Raw genomic sequence first — 21,222 nt, 5'->3', positions numbered from 1 at the left:
TTGGAGATAAGTTCGCAGACGCACCGGTATGAAAAAATAATAAAAATGAAAATTATTGTATTAAATGTAGTAAATGTTTCAGGAGTAAAAGTTTTAGGTTCATCTATTTAAATGTTACTACTGTGAAACAATTGCAAAAAACTCTAACGCGACTATATATTTGAATCTAATTAATTTCATGCTTCATATATTTCTATCTATCCGCGCTTTTAAGTTACTTTCATTGTTTATCTGCATCATTACTTATTCAATAACAAATCATTCCACATCTAGGAAAGCACGGTTTATTTTATCAAGACAAGAAACTCGTTAATATTAATCAAATCTTCTGGCGTGCGTATGAATATTAAGGCAGCTCTAGCCATTAGTGGGAATGAGGAAACGTTCGTCGAAGTTGGGGCGTTGAGATTAATCATGCACTTAACTCCGAATGTTTGGGATTACCCGACAAATTATTCGGGTGTCGGTCGAAGGACGTAACTAAGAATAAATCTCTTCTCAATGTACTCGTATCTACTTTTAAGTAATGAAAACGATACTAGCCGTGGAAATCTATGACGCGCATAAAAATAGATTGTCATGAAAATTTACGATGCGAACTTGTCTTTTTTTACAGTAAATTCCATTAAATACGACGGAAGGAATGGAGTGACTCAGTTTATTAAAGTTTGGTGGAAATCAATTTAGGAACTAGCAATTAAAATAAAAACAAAGAACACAACTGCTCAAAAGGGTGCTTATGACACTCCTAAAATGCAGACGAATCCAATAATACCTCATATATTTTAATCCTCATATATTCCAATCCAATTCCAAGCATGAGCTCAAAAAAACATTACCCTCTGCAGTTAGATTAAAGGTAACGCAAGTTTGTATCGTCAATTTTCACGATGGCGTGATTTTTTACGACGCAGGTCGTAGATTTCCGCAACACACCATCGCAACTTTTCACGTCGTCACAATGTGCCATGATGCGAAAGCCATTTCGTTATGTGTTTTGCACTTACGATTTTGGATAAGTTTAGATTGAAATTTGAATTTTCTAGAATTGTGCACTTTGCAGATCAGTTTAGGGTGATTAAGTAAAAAACACAAACATATGGTTTTAACTTTTATTAACGAAACCATATTTAAAAATAATAAGCTTTAATATAAGTCAATTAAATATCTTACACCAAAGTTACATTGTGTGCTTCTTAGTTCAGGGAATTGTGCTAAAACTCTTTATGATTAAAAGTAGGTACTTATGTGCTTTTTACATCCTTCAAAATAAAATTGTAAGGAGGAATAGTGTAGTTGAGAGATGTGGCACGTGTCTTCAGCGGCGGACCGAACCATTCTATTTGGAAGTTCTCGATAACTCTCGCCAGGAAAGTTTCTATCTCCAGCTCAGCGATACGTCGACCTGCATGAAAAATATATTTTCTATATTTCGTATTTGCGCTTCCTTAAATATATAAAAGTATGCTTTATTTGTAAATCGGATTGATCGCCTACTAATTTATTCTTGGCCAATATAGGCTAAATCTATCTAAAGTCTTTTCATTTTGAGAGGAGATCAATGCTCTAATAGACCAATATACGACGTTGTTTAGTATTTATCAATAAAATTATAGACTGACTCGTAAATCCAAATTCTTTATAGGTGAGAAACGACTGTGGATTTGTTTTAACATTTAACTTAATGTAACATATTATAGCCAAGTATCGGAGAATTTAGGCATACGTACGTCAAATACGTATCTAATAGGTATGTATAGTATATGTGTGTGATGTTGACTATATTTTTAAATGTGTAATTATATATATATATATATATATATATATATATATATATATATATATATTTATAATATAAGAGTAGCAGACGAGCATGCAGTCCACCTGATGGTAAGTGGCTACTGCCGCCCATGGACATCTGTAATCAACCCCAGATAGGATTAGATATTCCTACCTGAGGTCGGCCTACTACCTTCCTACAGATGCGCCGCTTCCCCTGAGGACTAAGCTGGAACGCCTCGGAAAAGTCTGTCTCCCTTACCACACCCTTCAAACCGGAACACAGCAGCGCTTAACACTGCTGTTATTAGGTAGAAATAGGTGTGGCGGTGGTGCCGCCGGAGTCGAACCACAAAGGGTTCTACCACCTTCAAAAATATATCATTTAAATGTGCATTTAAATTTTATGTATATATATTCGTAGAATAGTTATCTGCTCATATGATTACCAATGCAACTACGAACTCCGAAGCCGAATGGATTGAATGCGAAAGGATGTGCATTGCCGTGGTACAAAGGATCGTCTTTCTCAGCTGTCCATCTTTCCGGGATATACTCTTTAGACCGAGGGTAGTGCTCTTCCATTAGTGACAGATATTCATGACAGAATATAACATGAATCTGGAAAAAAATGTAAAACAATTGTTAATTGTCTTCTTACCGACCTTTTGTCATTGATTTTTGAATACACGTAAATGAATAGAAAAAACACATTGTTCATTTAAATTTTGGGTATTTTATGTCTCATGATGTAAATGCCCACGCTTAAGATCTACTTTTTAAATATGAAGGTCTTGATTAAAAGGATCTATTTTTTTTATTTTATTTTTTGCCATTCTGTAATTTACCTATCGAGTTTTCCTGCTTCAACCATAGATTAGTAAAGATACTTCGCCGCCTTGAAATTGAATGAAGCCACAAACGGCTTATTAGTAAGTTCTTTTTTTTAATTCTTGACAAATAAAAACATTTTTAGAGAAAATTTACGAATAAATAACTAATACTGCGTAATTTACGTAATAAATAAATAATTATTTCAAATATTTTAGGGACATTTTAGCACGGAGACGTGGCAAAACTTTTTTACGCAACTATTTTAACAAAACTGGGTACATTTTCTTGTTAGGAGTGAGTAATCTTTACTAATCTATGGCTTCAACTCCTGATTAAAGTAGTCGTTTAAAGTAAGTAAAAACTAAATATCAAAATAAAACTCACATCCGCAGGTATTTTGTACCCCATGATGTTGTAGTCTTTACATATTTTTCTCAGGTTTCCGCTAACAACGGGCATGATCCTCATGGACTCCTTGATGCATGCCTTTAGATATGGCCTCCGTTCCTGTTTTGATGTGATCTCCTCCCGTAGCTTCGCCTGCTTCTCTGGATGAGTTGCGAGGAAGTAAAGTGTCGCTGTCATCGTATTGCTTGCCTATAAAGAACAATTATTATTAGAATCAACATCTGCCTAAAACCGTCCTATTGCTGCAGACCTGTGCTCTCTTATAATAAAATGATTTTATCCTCTTTTATAATACGATAATATTTAAGTTTTGGAAAATGTGAGCATTTTGATACAGTATTTTTGCTTCCAAAGCACCATGAACCTTTTCATGTATATATTTAGGATATTAAAACGATCTTTAACTCGATTTAGATTAAACTGCATTTACTTATAAGCCTGCGTTATATATTTGAAAGGCTACATTTCGCAAAATTCAAATTCAGTTTGAGCTTAGCCTGTGAACTGTTGAACGAAATAAGCTATATCTTTACCTAAATTTAGAGGTGTTTACGATGATCCTAATTACATTGGCTAGACGCCCGTAATTGAGTTTCGCCGTGCATAACAAGTTATCATACGAGTTAAGCCTGTTGAGGTCGGGTTCAAATAGGATCGTGTAGTTGTATAGTTTCACGGTGGTTATTCGAGATAGATATATCGCCAAAAGACTCACATTATGTTTAATGTGTTTAAATGAATAAATTTTAATAGAAGTAGTACAAGTGTGGAGTCCAATCTTATTGTAGTCGCAGTCGTCAATTGACATGTTTAATCAGGTGTAGGCTACAAGATGTCCTTGATAATAGATATGGTTCTAACTTTGAAGATGGAATTGGGATATTTCATATAAGTAACAACAAGTAACCTTATCAGTTAAAATGAACAATGCACAGTTATAACATAGAAACACCAGTAACAGTGATACCTCAGCAGTTGAATCACTGAGTGATAACCACCTTACATCCGTGATGAGAGGAATTTTAATAAAATACGAGTAGCTAAAGCATATACTTGCGTAAAAGGTTTTATCAGAAAAAAAGTTTAAACACGTTATTAAAGAAATACTGTGTGAAAAGGCGTATTATAAAACAAACGATTATTTGACGGATAAAATTGTGTGGTCTGGAGTAGCTCCAGCTGTTCCATTAGCGTAAGTTGTCATTGTGTATGAAACTTTTATGAAAAGATGTGTGTTATGGAGTTTCTTTCGTCACTTCTTCTCCATAGCGAAATATCTTCTAACGCGGTGGTATAACTCATGTTCTATAAAGGATTCTGTAAAAATCTACTTTTAATTAAAAAAAACATTTTTGTTTTTGATCTTACCGTATCTACTCCAGCAAGTAACATGTCACTGGCCATTATAACAGCTACGTCCTCGTCGATTTCCAAAAGCTTTTCCAAAATTCCTTTTTCGTCGTCCGACTTCTGGTCCTTTAATTGTAACTGTTCCATTGCCTTTCCAATAAAATACTTACTTATCCTGGAAAATTAAAAATACGTGGTTCACGTATCATATCTATATTCATCATCATCATCATCATCATCATCAACCCATTATTGTCCCACTGCTGGGCACGGGTCTCCTCTCAGAATGAGAAGGATTAGGCCATAGTCCACCGCGCTGGCCAAGTGCGTATTGGTAGACTTCACATACCCTTAAGATTTTTTTTTTTTTTTATAAATCTCTCAGGTATGCAGGTTTCCTCACGATGTTTTCCTTCACCGTTTAAGCAAGTGATAATTAATTTCTAATACGCACATTAATTTGAAAATCAGAGGTGCGTGCCCTGGGATTTGAACCTCGGACCCCTCGATCGAGAGGCCGCGTTTCTTAACCACTAGGCTATCACTGATTATCTATATTCAGGGCTAGTAAATCGAAAGCCTTCAGTACCCAGAAAGACAACTGTTTTATTTGGATTTAATACCAGGTGGTTAAGTCATCTCAACAACAAACAACAGCATGTCCATTAAACAAAACAACAACGTCGTGACTCCTTTTAAGAAGGGATATCCTAGAGACAAATGAGATTGTGCGTAATGTTAGAAAAAATCAGTGTAACAAGTTTAACAAAGTCATATTTAAGTGTATCTCAATATCTCTTAAAACTCTTTCAATTAAAAGGATATTTACTGAGATCAGAATTCGCTACTTTTTTATATAATACTATCTGCTTTTTTGTGCTAATGTACTAAAGTAAACAAAAAAGTGCTTTAAAATAATTTACCCACTTCATCTGATGTTCGTATAGCTTCATGGCTTTCTTAAATAGTGGCGTGTGGATATATCTCCACATGCTCGGCCTGAAGTCCAGTTGTTCAGCCACAGTAAACACGTCATGTACGACTTGAATCAGCTGTCTCGCGGGTGAGTCCTGTGGTAAGTTGGGGTCGAAGCAGTTCAGCCGCCCGCCCAACGCCACTACTCCGATGGATTCTAACGCCCATAGATTCATCTCTACGTCGAATTTGTTCTTGATCATGTTTTTCTCGTCGCGATTTGATTTCATTCTAGAATATAATTTTAGTATTTGAAGTTTATTATATGTTTATAAATATATGGAAATGAGAATGTGCTCTCTTTATGTAACGAAGTGGTTGGTGTCAAAAGGAAATCTTCAAATAACACCAACTACAACACAAGACCCAGTGATCAACACATCTATGATCGGCTGTAGTATTTCCTGTTTTAATTTTTATCAATTATTTTTTAATCAACAAGCAAAGAAAAGTAAATGGAAAATCAGTATAAGGCAGACTATCATAGATCATATAGTTACTCTTGTTTCGAACTTTATCTGATTGAGTATTAGAGAAGCTTACCTCGCGACCATATCTAATGCAACTTCATCCAGTATTTTGGAATATAACTTTATCGTCTTTGGTTTAAGCATTATAGGATTTACTGTAGAGCGAAATTTCTTCCACACTTCATTATGACTGAGAGAAAATAAATATGTTCATTAATAAAAGAAAATAAAAAAAATATTTAAAATTGTAAATTGCGAAAATTGCCAAGAAATTAATTTAAGTTCCATTTAACACAAACAGTTACTCAGTAATCAATCCTGTTGGCTTGTCGATCGGATCGTCTTTGTTTCTGCTGTAAACTTTCCTATAGTAGTCCAACGACATGAATCCAGGTCTAACAGGCATCCAATTTTCTCCGTGCAACACCTGGAAATTTTATTTTGAACTATAATATAGTGTTAAGATTCAAACGTAAATGTTTAGCTGAACTTTGAAGGTACATATTATTTTAAACATACCTAGGTATTTTTATACATATTTATGCAAATTATTATCGAAATATAAAATTAACGGAAAAGTAAAGTGAGGTAATAGAGAATTAAGATGGACATTGCGAGTTATAACTTTTTCAAACAGTTAATAGTCTGATTTGCATTATGGATAATTATGACTTCTCTCTATTACTAACAAGCTTCTGCTTGCGAATTTATTCGCGTGGACCTTACCTTACGAATGAAGTACGTGGCCAATAGTACATTACAATACGAGGACGAAAAATTTTTTTCTGACAAGTGTGAGTTTGCAGGCCGAGCCGCAGGCGAGGACTGCAATCACACGAGTCAGAAAAACATTTTTCGTCCGCGTGTTGTATAAAATTTTATATTACGGGGTCGGAAATGGGGGTTTTGCGCACGCGAAGCGTGCGTAAAACGTCAATTTACGCACGCCGTGATATAAAATATGTTTAGTTAAATTAAAACGGATTGAATAAAAACTTTCATGAAAAAACACGATAAATCAATTGGTAATCGGCCAAACTGTAAATTGACACACACACATGTCTAGTGTAATGCAGTTCTGTGTTTTAGTGGACATCGTCGTGGTGATTCGTGTAAAGGTGGTAGAACCCTATGTGGTTCGACTCCGGTGGCACCACCGCCACACCTATTTCTACCTTACAACAGCAGTGCTTTGTTCCGGTTTTAAGGAAGACATAGGTACTTTTCCGAGGCATTCCGATCCACAATATAAGGATCCTCCATATTATAAAAAAAAAATACGTTACTGCAGTATACATATAATTTCTTTCCTCTTTTCCGACTATTATTGTTTAGCCCTGAGTTTTATACCTGTGCTGAAGCCTCCGCGTCGAATAGGAACACGAGAGTCGGCGAGCCCATTATTCCTTCCAGCCTCACAATAGGTCCATATTGTTTATACATATGTTCTTGGAAATCCATTCCAGTGAGGCCGTGTAATGAACCTGCGCAAATAAAACAATTTTTGGTTTGGGATATATTATACTTTTATAATGAACGAGATTTCTTTAGAAAATAATGTGCTTTTTAATACGCTTTTTTCAGGTATAATTTTAAAACATGCGGATTATTTTCAATAAATATAATTATCGCTATTATTATCCAATGACATTTAATTTATTTTGCTAGTGGTATAAGGTACAGCTCTCAAATTTCCGGACGCCTTCATCAGGCGCTAGGGTTTTAAAAGAATCGTCTTAGAAAAGCTTTAAATTGTATTAGACTTTGGATTTTTGGAGGTTTTCTATAGGTTAAGTTTCCAGGGAAAATGTTCATTTTGGGACTCTCTTGAATGTATTTTATTCAAAGCAACCCAATTTTGCGAGCATGTACTACTCGTACGTGTGTAATTGACTAGAATGTAACTCTCGTTAATGTATGTATAACCTATACAAGTCAAAATTCCACAGAGGATAGTTCTTCAATACTAGTTATTACCGCATCTAAGAAAACGCCAAGTTTTCAACATCACCCATAAGTCACCCACTTTTGTTTCTAAAAATAGAATAATACTTTAGAAACGATTAGGATTTTTATGAAACAAACCAAAAAAAATACTTGAGGACCATTAGGCGTTGTATTGTTATGTTTAGTGTTGGTCTTGTTTGTACCTAAATATAATTATAAAAACATGTTATTAAAGATAATCATAATATAACAGCTATACTCGCTGAACCACTGTAATTATGAGAACCTTGGCGGTGACCCCCAGCTAATCGAAGCTCATTGAAGCATATAGTTTTTTTTTATAATATAAGAGTAGCAGACGAGCGTGCAGTCCACCTGATGGTAAGTAAGGTCGAATACTAAAGACTCATTTAAACGCTTCATTATAGTTTGTTAAGCCTTATGAAACTTTATGGTAGAACCGGTTGAACTTTTCTTTTTAAATAACACAATAACATCTTTAAGAAAACAATGCTATAAAGAATTTTTTGAATGAAACTTTTCGGTGAAATAAAATAGCACAGAAAATATATAATGAACACATAATATATAAAAAAAAAACAAAATCCAGACTTTCTCAAGCGTTTTTGCATCGGCCGGGAATCGAACCCGGGCCGCCCGCGTGGCAGGCGAGCATTCTACCACTGAACCACCGATGCTATGTTATCAATGTTAAGGCTTAAATATTAATATGAATAGAAAACAAAATATTAAAATGTCTAACAGAATGACCTTTCTAGTTCTATATGGATTTAGTTGCAGTTCATAGGTGACATATTCAAATGTGAAGGTGGTAGAACCCTCAGTGGTTCGACTTTGGAGGCAGCGCCACGACACCTATTTTTGTATACAATTAACTATTTTTTCCAGGGGAAAAGCCAAGTTTTCAACATCGCACAATTTTTTAAAATATATCAGAAACACTTTATATAAAAAACAAAACAAAAAAGAGGACCATTACGTGTTGTATTGTTGTTTAATGTTGGTCTTGTTTGCATCAAAATATAATTATAAAAACATGTTATTGGACATAATGACAATATAACAGCTGTACTCGCTGATCCACTGTAATAAGGATGACCTTAGTGGTGACCCCCAGTTACTTAATTGTAGATTAAAGCGAAGTAAAAAAGATATGTGCGTGCGTTTTATTTTGCTTAACCATATTAATGTAAATTCTTTAATAATAATATTCTTGTTTTATAATATAAGAGTAGCAGACGAGCATGCAGTCCACCTGATGGTAAGAGGCTACTGCCGCCCATGGACATCTGTAATCAACCCCAGATTAGATATTCTTACCTGAGGTCGGCCACAGATGCGCCGCTACCCCTGAGGACTAAGCTGGAACGCCTCGGAAAAGTCTGTCTCCCTTACCACACCCTTCAAACCGGAACACAGCAGCGCCTAACACTGCTGTTATTAGGTAGAAATAGGTGTGGCAGTGGTGCTGCCGGAGTCGAACCACAATGGGTTCTACCACCTCCAAAAAACCTTTCAAATCTAAAGAAATACAATAAAACGCTAACTTAAATTACTCAAATAGTTAATAACCAACACTCCTCTTGAACCTTTGTCATGACCCTTAAACAACAATTTATCATTGCTTTCGCATTTTTTCTACAGATATGATTGTTAACTTTACATCTACCCACAATTACACCACGCTAACCCATTTAAATCTGTTTGTATTTTGCAATATCTCTGTAAGTGATTTTTTGTAAAATCTTATGAGAAATAAATCTCTTTAAATGCCGGCCGCTGAAGACTCATTTAAACGCTTCATTATAGTTTGTTAGGCCTTATAAAACCTCATAAAGATCGTAGAACTGGTTAAATTCGGGCTAGCTATGATTCGGGCTATGAATCGACGTAGCTATTTGAATCGTAAAACAATTCTGCGTTATGGTCGAATGGTGTGAATGTTGGCTGCCATATGAGGCACCCATCTCAGTACTTAGGAATGGCGAGCCGTCTGTGGTCGGCTTCTCCGTTTTCTATACGGAGTCGATTACAGATGTATATTGGCGGCAGTGAATACAATGCCATCTGGCGGACAACAGACTACTCCTCTACTACTATCTCGTAAAAAACTCTTCGAACCAGACTACGTAACTTTTACAATGCCATTTATAAGTACATACATTAATTGGTTTGGCAGAGTTCTGAGAAAAACATGTAGTTGTTCAAAAAGGATGCAAAAATAACTTTTCTTTTTAAACATGACTAGTGCCATTTTTTTAGAAAATGTTCTAACGAAATTTTTTCAATGAAACATTTCGGTGAAATGAAATAGTACAGAAAATATATAATGAACACATAGTATATAAAAAGAGCGAGGAGGTAGGTATGCATCGGCCGGGAATCGAACCCGGGCCGCCCGCGTGGCAGGCGAGCATTCTACCACTGAACCACCGATGCTATGTTAATATTGCTAAAATTTTCTTACTGTATTAAATGATTTCAGTATGTTTACTCAGCTGTTTTAACGTTTTAAAAAATAAACAGAATTTGTTACGTTTAATAATATTTTCGTTTGTTCTTCTATACTAAAAGTGTGAATTAATATGATGATAGGAACATTATTCATGTTTCATAACTAACACCATAGACATAAATAAGGAGGGGGGGGGGGGGAATATTATTAATGCTAAGGCCATAGATTAGTAAAGATTACTCACTCCTAACAAGAAAAAGTAACCAGTTTTGAGAATTGAAATAATTGCGTAAAAAGGTTTTGCCACGTCTCCGTGCTAAAATGCCCCTTAAATATTTGAAATAATTATTTATTTATTATGTAAATTACGCAGTATTAGTTATTTATTCGTAAATTTTCTCTAAAAATGATTTTATTTGTCAAGAATTCAAAAAAAGAACTTACTAATACGCCGTTTGTGGCTTCATTCAATTTCAAGGCGGCGAAGTATCTTTACTAATCTATGGCTAAGGCCTAAATTAATATGAATAGAAAAGAAAATATTAAGAAAATGTCTAACAGAATGACCTTTCTAGTTCTATATGGAGTTAGTTGCAATTGTCCATAGGCGATACTGGTTGGCAAATGTGTTTTGAAGGTGGTTCAGTGGAACTCAGTGGTTCGACTGTATAGGCAGTATCACTTCACCTATTTTTGCCTAATAGTAGAAGATCCCTATGTAAGACGACCTTCACCGAGCTAGTTAATGGATGAAACTGTTTTTTTTATATCAAATTAAATATATAAAAAAGTATATTGCAAATGGGTTGACTAAAAAAAATCAGTCCAGAATATGATTATTTTCTTCTTAAACATTACTCTGGTTTTGTTAATAGAAAAATTACATACTAATCGAAAGTATGAAGCCTATATAATATGCAAATGTTAGGTTGACTATTTTTTCCTGTTACAGTCCTTGACCAACTTGTTTACCTGTCTATACCCGCTAAAACAAGGTTGTGACAGGGAAATAATAGGCAACCTAACATTTGCATAATTTATAGGCTTCATACTTTCGATTGGTATGTAATTTGTCCACAAATCAGACCAGTGAAATATTTAAGATTTTTTTTAATTGTAAAAATATCAAATTCTGAACTGAAATTTTTTAGAGATCCCATTTGCGATATAATTATCGACATATTTAATTCGACTTAAAATACTTTTCATCCGTTAACCAGCTCGGTGAAGGTCGTCTTATATCGGTATCTTAGACCATAATATCTGTGTTAATAAGCGTTGCTGTGTTCTGGTTTCCTCAAGGGTTACAACGCATCTTTCTGTTGCCAACTTCAGGTCATAGATTAGCACTTCAGGTACAAATTGTAATCTTATCCGGGGTTAATTATATATGTCGATGCGCGAAAATAAAAGTTTAATGCACATACCTCCCGGCAGAAAGTGTCGTAGCTGACCAATGAGAGGTAGAGATGAGGGGCCAGGTATCTCCTTCCATGATTTGAGGTCCGGCTCCAAATTTGTATCTACTGCGGCATTGTTCACTGCTATTGTTCTAAAGGAAAGAAGAACATATCATCTACATTTTAAATCGTATCAATTATAGGAATATTGAGTATGCCTGTTGAGGCCTTTTACATACCTATATGGGCCGTTATTAATTGATGAAATCTCTTTGGATCTAAAGTAATTGGTGCATCATATTATCGGGCATAAGTATTTCAATAAGACTACTTAATAATTGGTCGTAATACTAATAAACATAATTTAAATTTACTAAGTCATGTACTAAAGATACGAGTACTATAAAATTTATATTGTAAGTATTTAATATTATTTTATTTCATGGTGATCTGAAATATAATTGAGAATTACAATGTAGTATCCTTCTTCCCACTCGTCGGCATCGCGATTGTTTAGCCTTTTAAAAACAAAAAAGTTTTAAGACCTCTGACACTGCATATGACAGTGACACTATATTGACAGCTACCTCACTTCTTTTTCGCGCTTCCAAGGCATCGTGATATTATTTTTTCAAAGTTTTGTTAAACGTGTATAGTGAAGCAAAACTAGTGAAAAAATGGAAACTAGGAATGAAGAATCACGTCCGCGTAGTTGTGGTCGCAGTAGCAAGAATTTACGAAGCAATTCCTCGGATTGGATCACCGGTTCATAGGTTATGTACAAATCACTTACCAGGTATGTAAGAAAATAATGTATTCATTTTTTACAGTTATGTGTGCACAACTATAAACATGCCTAAATAACTAACATATGTTTAGAAAGAAACTATATTGTTTGAAAAACTTCCTCGTATCTACAACTTCAAAACTATTGACGCACGCCAATCTCGCTCTTGCACGTTACAGACACCAAACGGTGCTCATATTCGCCATTAACCGTAAGATGCTTGCATTTTTATGCATATAATTTAGCAATTAATGGTCCAAATATAAAATGCACCCGAGCCACGAGTACCACCCACCCGAGTACGAGATACTCGTGGCGTCGCTTTGTCGACACTAAATGGTTCCCATGTTCACCATTAAGCACGAGATGCTGGCCCTAACATTTATATGTGACAAATGTTCGAATATTCAAAGAGTCACAACCGTCGAGTACGAGATACTCCTAGTTTTACTTTGTTGACACTAAACGGTTCACTCATTCGCCATTGAGTACGAGATACTCGCGCTAACATTTCTATGTGGCAAGTGGTCGAATATACAAAGCATCAGAACCGTCGAGTACGAGATACTCCAAGTGTTACTTTGTTGACACTAAACGTTTCACTCATTTGCCATTGAGTACGAGATACTCGCGCTAACATTTCTATGTGGCAAGTGGTCGAATATACAAAGCATCAGAACCGTCGAGTACGAGATACTCCAAGTGTTACTTTGTTGACACTAAACGTTTCACTCATTCGCCATTGAGTATGAGATACCTGCGCTAACATTTATATGTGGCAAATGGCTTGAATGCTTCCATCACTAGCTATTGCACTAACTATACACAGTATAAAGCATGAATGATTTATAAGCACCAAGCTAGAGCTGCGACAACACAAGGTTATGCTAACCCTGTTATACCAACTCTGACAAAATAATTTTCAGAACCAGCTATAATTTCAGGAATCATTCATGGAGTTATTGCAAATAGCAAAACATATTTGTAACTATATGACAAAACAGTGTCCTAACAGAAATGGAAAATATTATGTCAACATACTGGGACAACGAGTGAATACAATAATATCATCAGAGTTCTCTAAAATTGGGAGGTATGTGTGAAGCAACTGGATGAATGACATATTCCAATGAGAACTGAGGAAATCAACCTGGTACATTTTGATGCTCTTCTCAGAATAACACTTTAACTAGTGCTACCTATAAAGGTCATAATAGGACATTTATGCTCCACCACAATACACACGATAAAAATATGAGTAATACATGGTGGAGAACAGAAAATAGGAATCATCACATTGCTGGTGCGCTAACCCAAAACAAATATAACCCCGTGCATATAAGAATCTTATCAGGATTCACCGCACAGCATGATGCTCATGAGCTCATATAACGGAATCATACTGAAGACATTGAAACTCACTTAGCTGCATTACAAATGATAGAAGACTAGCTATCTTATCAGAAAACAATGTCTAAAATAGACATTTGTGACATAAATGTTTTATGCAGCACCCCGTTGCCAATTTGAAATTGGTTGAGATTGGTTGTTCCACACAAATCAATTGTGTTATATGATATTAAAATTTAATATATGGCGTCAAGATAAAAATCTTACAACATTGATGACAAAATTATTTTTGTATACTAGTTAATCCAATGCTCGATCTCAAATGGTAATAGATGTGCTCTTCAAATTATCACATACACACTGGTGTATATACATGACAACTGTTTCATGTTAACCTGATATAGAACAGAAGGCATGTTCTCTCAAAAGAACCACCTCAGGAGGACAATGATTAAGCAAACAAGACTCCGGCTTATTGATACTGACACATATCTGTCCAATATATTTTTAGTCACATGAAGAAACAATACTATAAGTATCCCATATATTGGATCCAGCGTCTGAAGTCCTAGCTTTGATAGTAGCATTCTGTGTTAATACCTCAACACAATCGAGCAGAGTTCATTGATTTGTTATGGATACTCTATAGTTCCTACTCAATTTCAGCTGTTTTATAAGCAAATAACAGGTACCTATACATGGCTCAAAGTAAACAATATTACATGGGTTATATTGTAGTACCTCTTACTCACATATATACAAATTATGTATAATAAAAGTTAATCAGTTACCAGCTATATAAAGCTGTTTGATTTGATATCTTTTGGGCTAGGTATATATGAATATCCTAACATCCAGATTAGGTGTATTTCAAGATATTGCGGATTTCAGGAAATACTCGTATTATTAAGGTAGAACTCTAAGGAGATTTGTATCAAGGAGTACAATCAGAACTATAATGCACCACTTAACTACTGGTACAGAGTACCTACTTAAAGTCATTGAGCTTACATAATATATATAACTCTATTATATATAGATGTAACTTGAATTGAAGTTTTTAAATTATCTATTTAATACACTGGTTTACAGTGATAAAATCAATCCAGAAGTCTGGAGTTGTCTTTGGACACAAATACCTTTATGATTTATTCTAAGGCCAGGTACTATAACAATACCTGCAATACTATAACAATACAAATGTGCTAAATAATAAATGTCCATACTTGTAAATAATTCAAAAACCTTGTTTAGTATTACTTATTTATGTGGCATATGTGACATAAATGCAAATATGTGAATGTCAAGAGTGAACTTTATGTACAAATGTGAGAATTTATACAAAATTAACATTTTGGATTTCGTTACACTTATCTTTCAGTGACTCAATAGGAATAAATACAGTAATAATTAAAGGTTTGGAAGTTCAGTCCACAAACTTATGGTTAATTATTAAATATCTGCACATATTTTTCACTTTTACTGTACATAACTGCTTAAAATATGAGGTTGATCATCATGAAAAAATTGACTAAAGATTGGTAGTACCTATGTAATGTTTTACAACAGAAGCCTGGTACTCCCAACATTACAAAATGCAATCAAATAATAATATATTATTTATATTGTTGCTTAAACATTTCCTTTAGCAACACCGGGTTTATATAGAAACATGCATCATACATTTATACACCAGTCATCAGGTCAACAAATAACACAGCAGCCCATTAACCCTGGAATAAAGACAAGCATAATATGAGAATTGCTATTGCACTTAAGTCTTTATAATGTCTATGTTAGTTACACTAAAACTGAAATTGTTATCATTTCATAATGAAATTTAATAATGTCCACCATGGTAATATGTGACACATTAATGATATAAAAGTAATAACAATATTATTATATCATGCGAATGGCCAGCCATTAATATGATATCTTCTTTGGGTCTTTTATGCCTAGTGTGTATACCTAGATGCTCTTATAAAACATAAAACAAAGAAAGTAAGCTGCATGTCCAATCAATTCTCAAATGTAAATCTAGCATCCCTAGAATTAATAGGAATTCCTTAGGGGTATGTGTGATGAACGTTACTATATAGGACACACATGGCAGACATCTTACCTGGAACAAAGAAAACTATATTATATATATAAATAATTATTATATATAGAAGATTTATCTAATTTCCTTTTCTTAAAGAATTAAGATGGAGAAAAATGTGGGTAATAACTTTATAATTTATCACTGGCAGAGCTGTAACTAGAACCTGTTGTGTTAGTAATCATTACAGGCTAAGTAAGCCAGAACCCCATGGAAATTATAAAATATTTGACTTATTAAAACTGAATTAATCCTGGAAATGCTCAGCACAAATACTTTTGAGTAAAGATAAGCTTTTCTGGTCTAGTCATGAATGGGGTTTGAAATAATCATATACATAAATACTGTTATGAAAACTGATATCAACTTATACATACACATAACTGATAGTTACACACATTTTTAGGAAAAGATGTTAGATCGAAAGTTAGATTGGATTTCAAAAGGAAACGCATCATAAGCTTTCCAACCAACCATATAGATATGTAACTTTACAGAGGGCATGCATAAGCATGGTACAGCAAAAAGTATAAGTAACTTTTGCAAATCCGATACATACCTACAAAAACAGGAAGTCATATAAAACTAAAATGTTTCATTGATCTAAGAATGATCATGTCCCTCTTGAACATGCACACTAATATAAAGAAACAAAGTAGGTATAACACCCAATATTATACCGGGTATACCTACAACATAAAATATAAATTTATCTCACATGGGGCATACATCATCCCAAGATCAAATCAAATACCCAATAATAATTTGTCAATAAATAATGGTATTAATTCCTAAATATTCAACATGGGATGGCTTCCTATTTTAATAATATTGGAATACATACATTGTACCTACTGGTTCATATAAGTATAGTATTATATAAAAGTACATTATTATATAATGCACATCACATATGAAACATATTTATACATATATTGCTACATAGCAAAGGAAATAGTATTATTTGTGTCAATAAAATTGACCAAGTAATTAATTCTACACATAATTATGACATACTATGGAGGGTAGAAAACATATTTTCGACCTTGTAGGTGTTTATTTTTTGCAAGGTGCAAAAGCTTGAATTGAATAATCATTAATACTGACTAAATTGCAATATTACTATTATTATTATTGTTGGCCAATTTTAGTAATAATATGTTTAGAGAAAAATATTGCATTATTATTGCACTGAATATCATTTCATCTAATTCAGAGGGAATCTCACTTAGTACTATGTGTTTCAGAACATTTCATCCATATTATACAGTAAGAGTAAATATTCAGTTAGCAATCCTAATAATTATGTATATTTTATAATTATACCTAATTAAGAGAAAAAATTCTTATTAATATGATATTTTCATGTTGTATTTTTATATATATTTTATATATATATATATTTTATTATCGAGAATAAATCTCACTAAGCACTATGGATTTCACAACATCTCATCCATATGATGCAGAACGAATAAATATTCAGCAATGTAATTAAATCCATATAATAATATATATGTATGGTAATAAATCTTTAATTTAATTACATGTTCCATTGTTGCAGTTGTCTCTAAACATCTACATTGTAATTCTCAATTATATTTCAGATCACCATGAAATAAAATTGAAAATTAGACGAGCTTACCTGTAAGCGAAGTCTGATTATAATTTTATGAATGGTGATCTGAAATATAATTACCCACCCTCCCAAAATCAAAACCCATACTGCAACAATAAGAACAAAAGAGTCTCCTAGATATAGACAGCATGCATATTATCAAGGAGACTAAGTTGGAAATGATAGACTCTAAATTAAGTGAGGTAGCTGTCAATATAGTGTCACTGTCATATGCAGTGTCAGAGGTCTTAAAACTTTTTTGTTTTTAAAAGGCTAAACAATCGCGATGCCGACGAGTGGGAAGAAGGATACTACATTGTAATTCTCAATTATATTTCAGATCACCATTCATAAAATTATAATCAGACTTCGCTTACAGGTAAGCTCGTCTAATTTTCAATTATATACTCGTTTGTTAATGTAATCGTAAAATATTGGAAGAGCTATCTAAAATTTCATTTGTTTTCATAGTTTTTCTTTACAAGTGTTGCACTTCAATGTTATATATTATCAAGATATAGGATATACAAACAAGTGAATCATCTTTATATTTATATTTAAATTAGCTTTAATGTATTTATACCATTCAAGTAGTATTTTATCTCTTGATTAGGTATACATTATTAGATAACTCTGGTGCATATAAATAATATGATCCTTCTTTTTAATTAAAGCATAATCATTTATATTTTATTTGTACTTAATTTGTATTTATGATTTTGTTAGTTAATTATCTAATCTCATAATTTAGTTCCTACTTTATCTACTTCCCTAAAATATTATTTATTTTATCTTAAAAATGGTATCATCTAATAGTACCTACTCAAGAGAAAACACTATGAATTACAATGATTACAATTCGTTTCCTACTTATTTATTTACTTTCTCATTTCAATATTTGGTAAGCTTAATTTGCGTAACTCAGCTCTACCTTAGAAACAGCTGTTCAAGTTAGAACATACACGATTTTAATAATTGTATCCCATTTACCTCTTCAGGATTGTCAGGAATCAGGATTAATGATTTTCCTTGGACGATTTTAGCATGGTTTTATAATTATTTTTAAACATATCGAACTGTTAAAAAAGAAGTTCAAGACCTTTTAAGCCTTCAATGAGTACCAGCCGTAAGGGTAGTTTGATAAGACTTGATATTAATTCCAATTTTATATTTATTCTAAAACAGAAACAGCTATAATCGAACGCCAAAACGTTCCAACTGTTTTGTTTATATTGACGTCATCGCCACACATCCGGTTTCTGAGAAGTATCGATTTTTCAAGCTGTTATCAAGTAACTTTGTATTATTTAATTTATTTTTCAGTATGTACCATAGAGTAATATCAAGAATTATTCTTATTTTTGTTGTGAACTCTATTTGATGAACTCTGTAAGATGCTATTTACGAAGTATGAAACACATAAAGTTCGTTAATAGTAAAATTATAGTAGCAATATACTTACAAACCTGAAGTAACCAGATTTGCTTATAAAATATAAATGTAAATAGACTAGTGCACCTAAACTTATTTAATAATTTCTTCATTATTGCTGGTTATCTACACAATACACAATATCTACACTACACAACAACTGTTAAAAAACACTCACCTCACAAAATTCTGATTAACTGCAATTAATTTGTACACCGGTCTCAGTTTAGACGTCTGCATGTTGCTATTTTAATTATACGTATATCTTTCAAAACCAACCTCACTTAACTTATATCACGATTCATGAATAATATGTATACATCACATTGATATCACAATGACATGTTATATCAGTTTGATAAAACGATACATACGTGTACACTTCACAACATCCACAAGTATAATTGAATAGTTCTTACATAGACTACATGAGTGCAATTCTATTCCATCCTCGGTTACATTTAGTTCCCACTGAGATCAGATGTTTAAACTATGTCTATCTCGTATTCAGCTTCGCGCGATATAAATTTTATAACGTCGGTCGCACGAGTCCGTATATGTATTCAACAGATTTATATCACCTTATTTTGTTTCGACGCACGAAAACAAACACCAAATTTTAGCTACGATCACCGGACTTATAGCATTTAAATGCTATAACGTTCATTTAAGAATGTACTAGCTACTACGTCTTATTCTTGCTGAGTACTGGCCATTAGATTTGTACACAAACGCAAGCTATTTGTGCGCGGCGTATGTTTTTAAACTACGCTGACCTTGAATCAACTTTGAGCGAGTATAGGTACACAGTGCGTCATAACAACAGATAGTAGAGATTATTTGCCGAATTTGTTTGTACACTTGATGATAATATATTTTTGTTGTTATTATTAGTCAAATTTTATAATATTTTTATACGAATAAAATTGATTTCAAGTTTTTGACTAAATTAGGAAAAAATCGCAATATTGAATGTTTGGGTAACGGGTTTACGAGTTAGGTGTTTGTTTTACGTATACGCAGCTAAGACGCGATGATGACGAAACATGATGGAGCTTGGTATTGTCATTAATAAAAATTGAATTTTAGGAGAAAATGCTACTGTTCATCATCAAAATAATTACAAACACGAAATGGATTTGTACATGATTGTACATGGACGCTGCGCTAGCGTCGCAACTATCGAAGACATACGATGGAAAACGCTAGTGTGAAAAAGCCCTTACTTGCTTAGGTGCCCATATGTAAGTACTTACTGTAAAAGATTTCACCAGACATTTAATTAATGAGTTAATTATTTTAAAGGCAAAGAATCTAAAATCTTTTACCGTCAAAGCTTTTAACAAGATATTTTTTTAGATGAAAGAGGTGAAATAAAAGCAGAAGTATTTAATGCACAAAATAATGATATTGCGAGTGTATCTCAAAGACATTTCGTGACAAAGGTCACGATATACGTACAACGACTTACAGTACCGTGACAAAAGCGTATTTCGAAAACGAAACATAAAAAAGTTCATGAACTTTGAGCATGCATTTTGTGCATGAACGTACAAGAGAAAAACTGGAAAACTGTTCGGAGGTACATGTTTCTATCTTTCTATTTTTATCTTTCTACTTTATGCACATTTTTCCTTCTACAAAAGATTTTAAGGTGAACTGACATCACTACAGTAAAACATTTTTTGAATCATAATTTATTATAATATTAATAAATAGTAGCAAATGAAATAATAATGTAACACAAACAAAGTTTTTCAAGTCTTGAAGTCTTATAATTTAAAATAATTATCCAATTATGTTGCCCCTCTGGCATTGTTTGCAACTTACAAACGCTGTATAATGTGTACTATCATAGAGTAAATTATCTATACTATTGTAAAACTGTTATTTGTTTGTTTGTTCGAGTATCACACTCACACATAAACTACTTGACTGATGCAAGTATTTGTGTTTAAACACTTATGATCACACTTATAATCGGTTATATACGGAAGATAATATAACAAGACGCTAGACGCTATCCACATTCATAGCCCCACTAGAGTATTCCCTGTGTCGTGGGTGCCATGGACATATATATAGTCTAATCCACAAACACCCAGACCCAGAAAATATATGTATATTCATCATTCAAATATCTGTCTGGGCGGGGATCGAACCTGGAACCCAGCGTCAGACCGGTATGGTAACCGCTTTGACACGCGCGTCGTCAAGCAAGAAAACTGTCGTTTAAAATTAATTATTATATAATACAGAAGAGAAAGTTTTGAGTGGTGAACAAATGTTATGA

The 21,222-nt window shown here is 33.4% G+C and overlaps 1 protein-coding gene and 2 non-coding genes across 3 annotated transcripts; all 3 read right to left on the bottom strand.

Moving 5' to 3' along the window:
• Nucleotides 1-1,098: 1,098 nt before the first annotated feature.
• Nucleotides 1,099-19,656, bottom strand: LOC140751551 (cytochrome P450 CYP12A2-like). The gene is made up of 10 exons (XM_073085462.1): nucleotides 19,108-19,656; nucleotides 11,667-11,791; nucleotides 7,167-7,300; nucleotides 6,122-6,243; nucleotides 5,890-6,006; nucleotides 5,299-5,577; nucleotides 4,390-4,546; nucleotides 2,998-3,210; nucleotides 2,229-2,400; nucleotides 1,099-1,405 (listed from the first exon to the last, which is right to left on the bottom strand). The coding sequence occupies exons 1-10, from the start codon at nucleotides 19,167-19,169 to the stop codon at nucleotides 1,245-1,247; spliced, it is 1,542 nt and encodes a 513-aa protein (XP_072941563.1). The 5' UTR covers nucleotides 19,170-19,656; the 3' UTR covers nucleotides 1,099-1,244.
• TRNAG-GCC (transfer RNA glycine (anticodon GCC)) lies at nucleotides 8,391-8,461 on the bottom strand. The gene has a single exon. It is a non-coding gene; the product is annotated as a tRNA-Gly (tRNA).
• On the bottom strand, nucleotides 10,153-10,223 carry TRNAG-GCC (transfer RNA glycine (anticodon GCC)). Its single transcript has one exon. It is a non-coding gene; the product is annotated as a tRNA-Gly (tRNA).
• Nucleotides 19,657-21,222: the final 1,566 nt, after the last annotated feature.

Source organism: Epargyreus clarus, unplaced genomic scaffold (assembly GCF_041222505.1).
Source record: "Epargyreus clarus isolate Ecla_fem2 unplaced genomic scaffold, WU_Ecla_fem_2.2 ptg000023l, whole genome shotgun sequence".
In the NCBI taxonomy this organism is placed as follows: Eukaryota; Metazoa; Arthropoda; class Insecta; order Lepidoptera; family Hesperiidae; genus Epargyreus; species Epargyreus clarus.
This window is presented reverse-complemented; position numbering and strand designations above follow the sequence as displayed.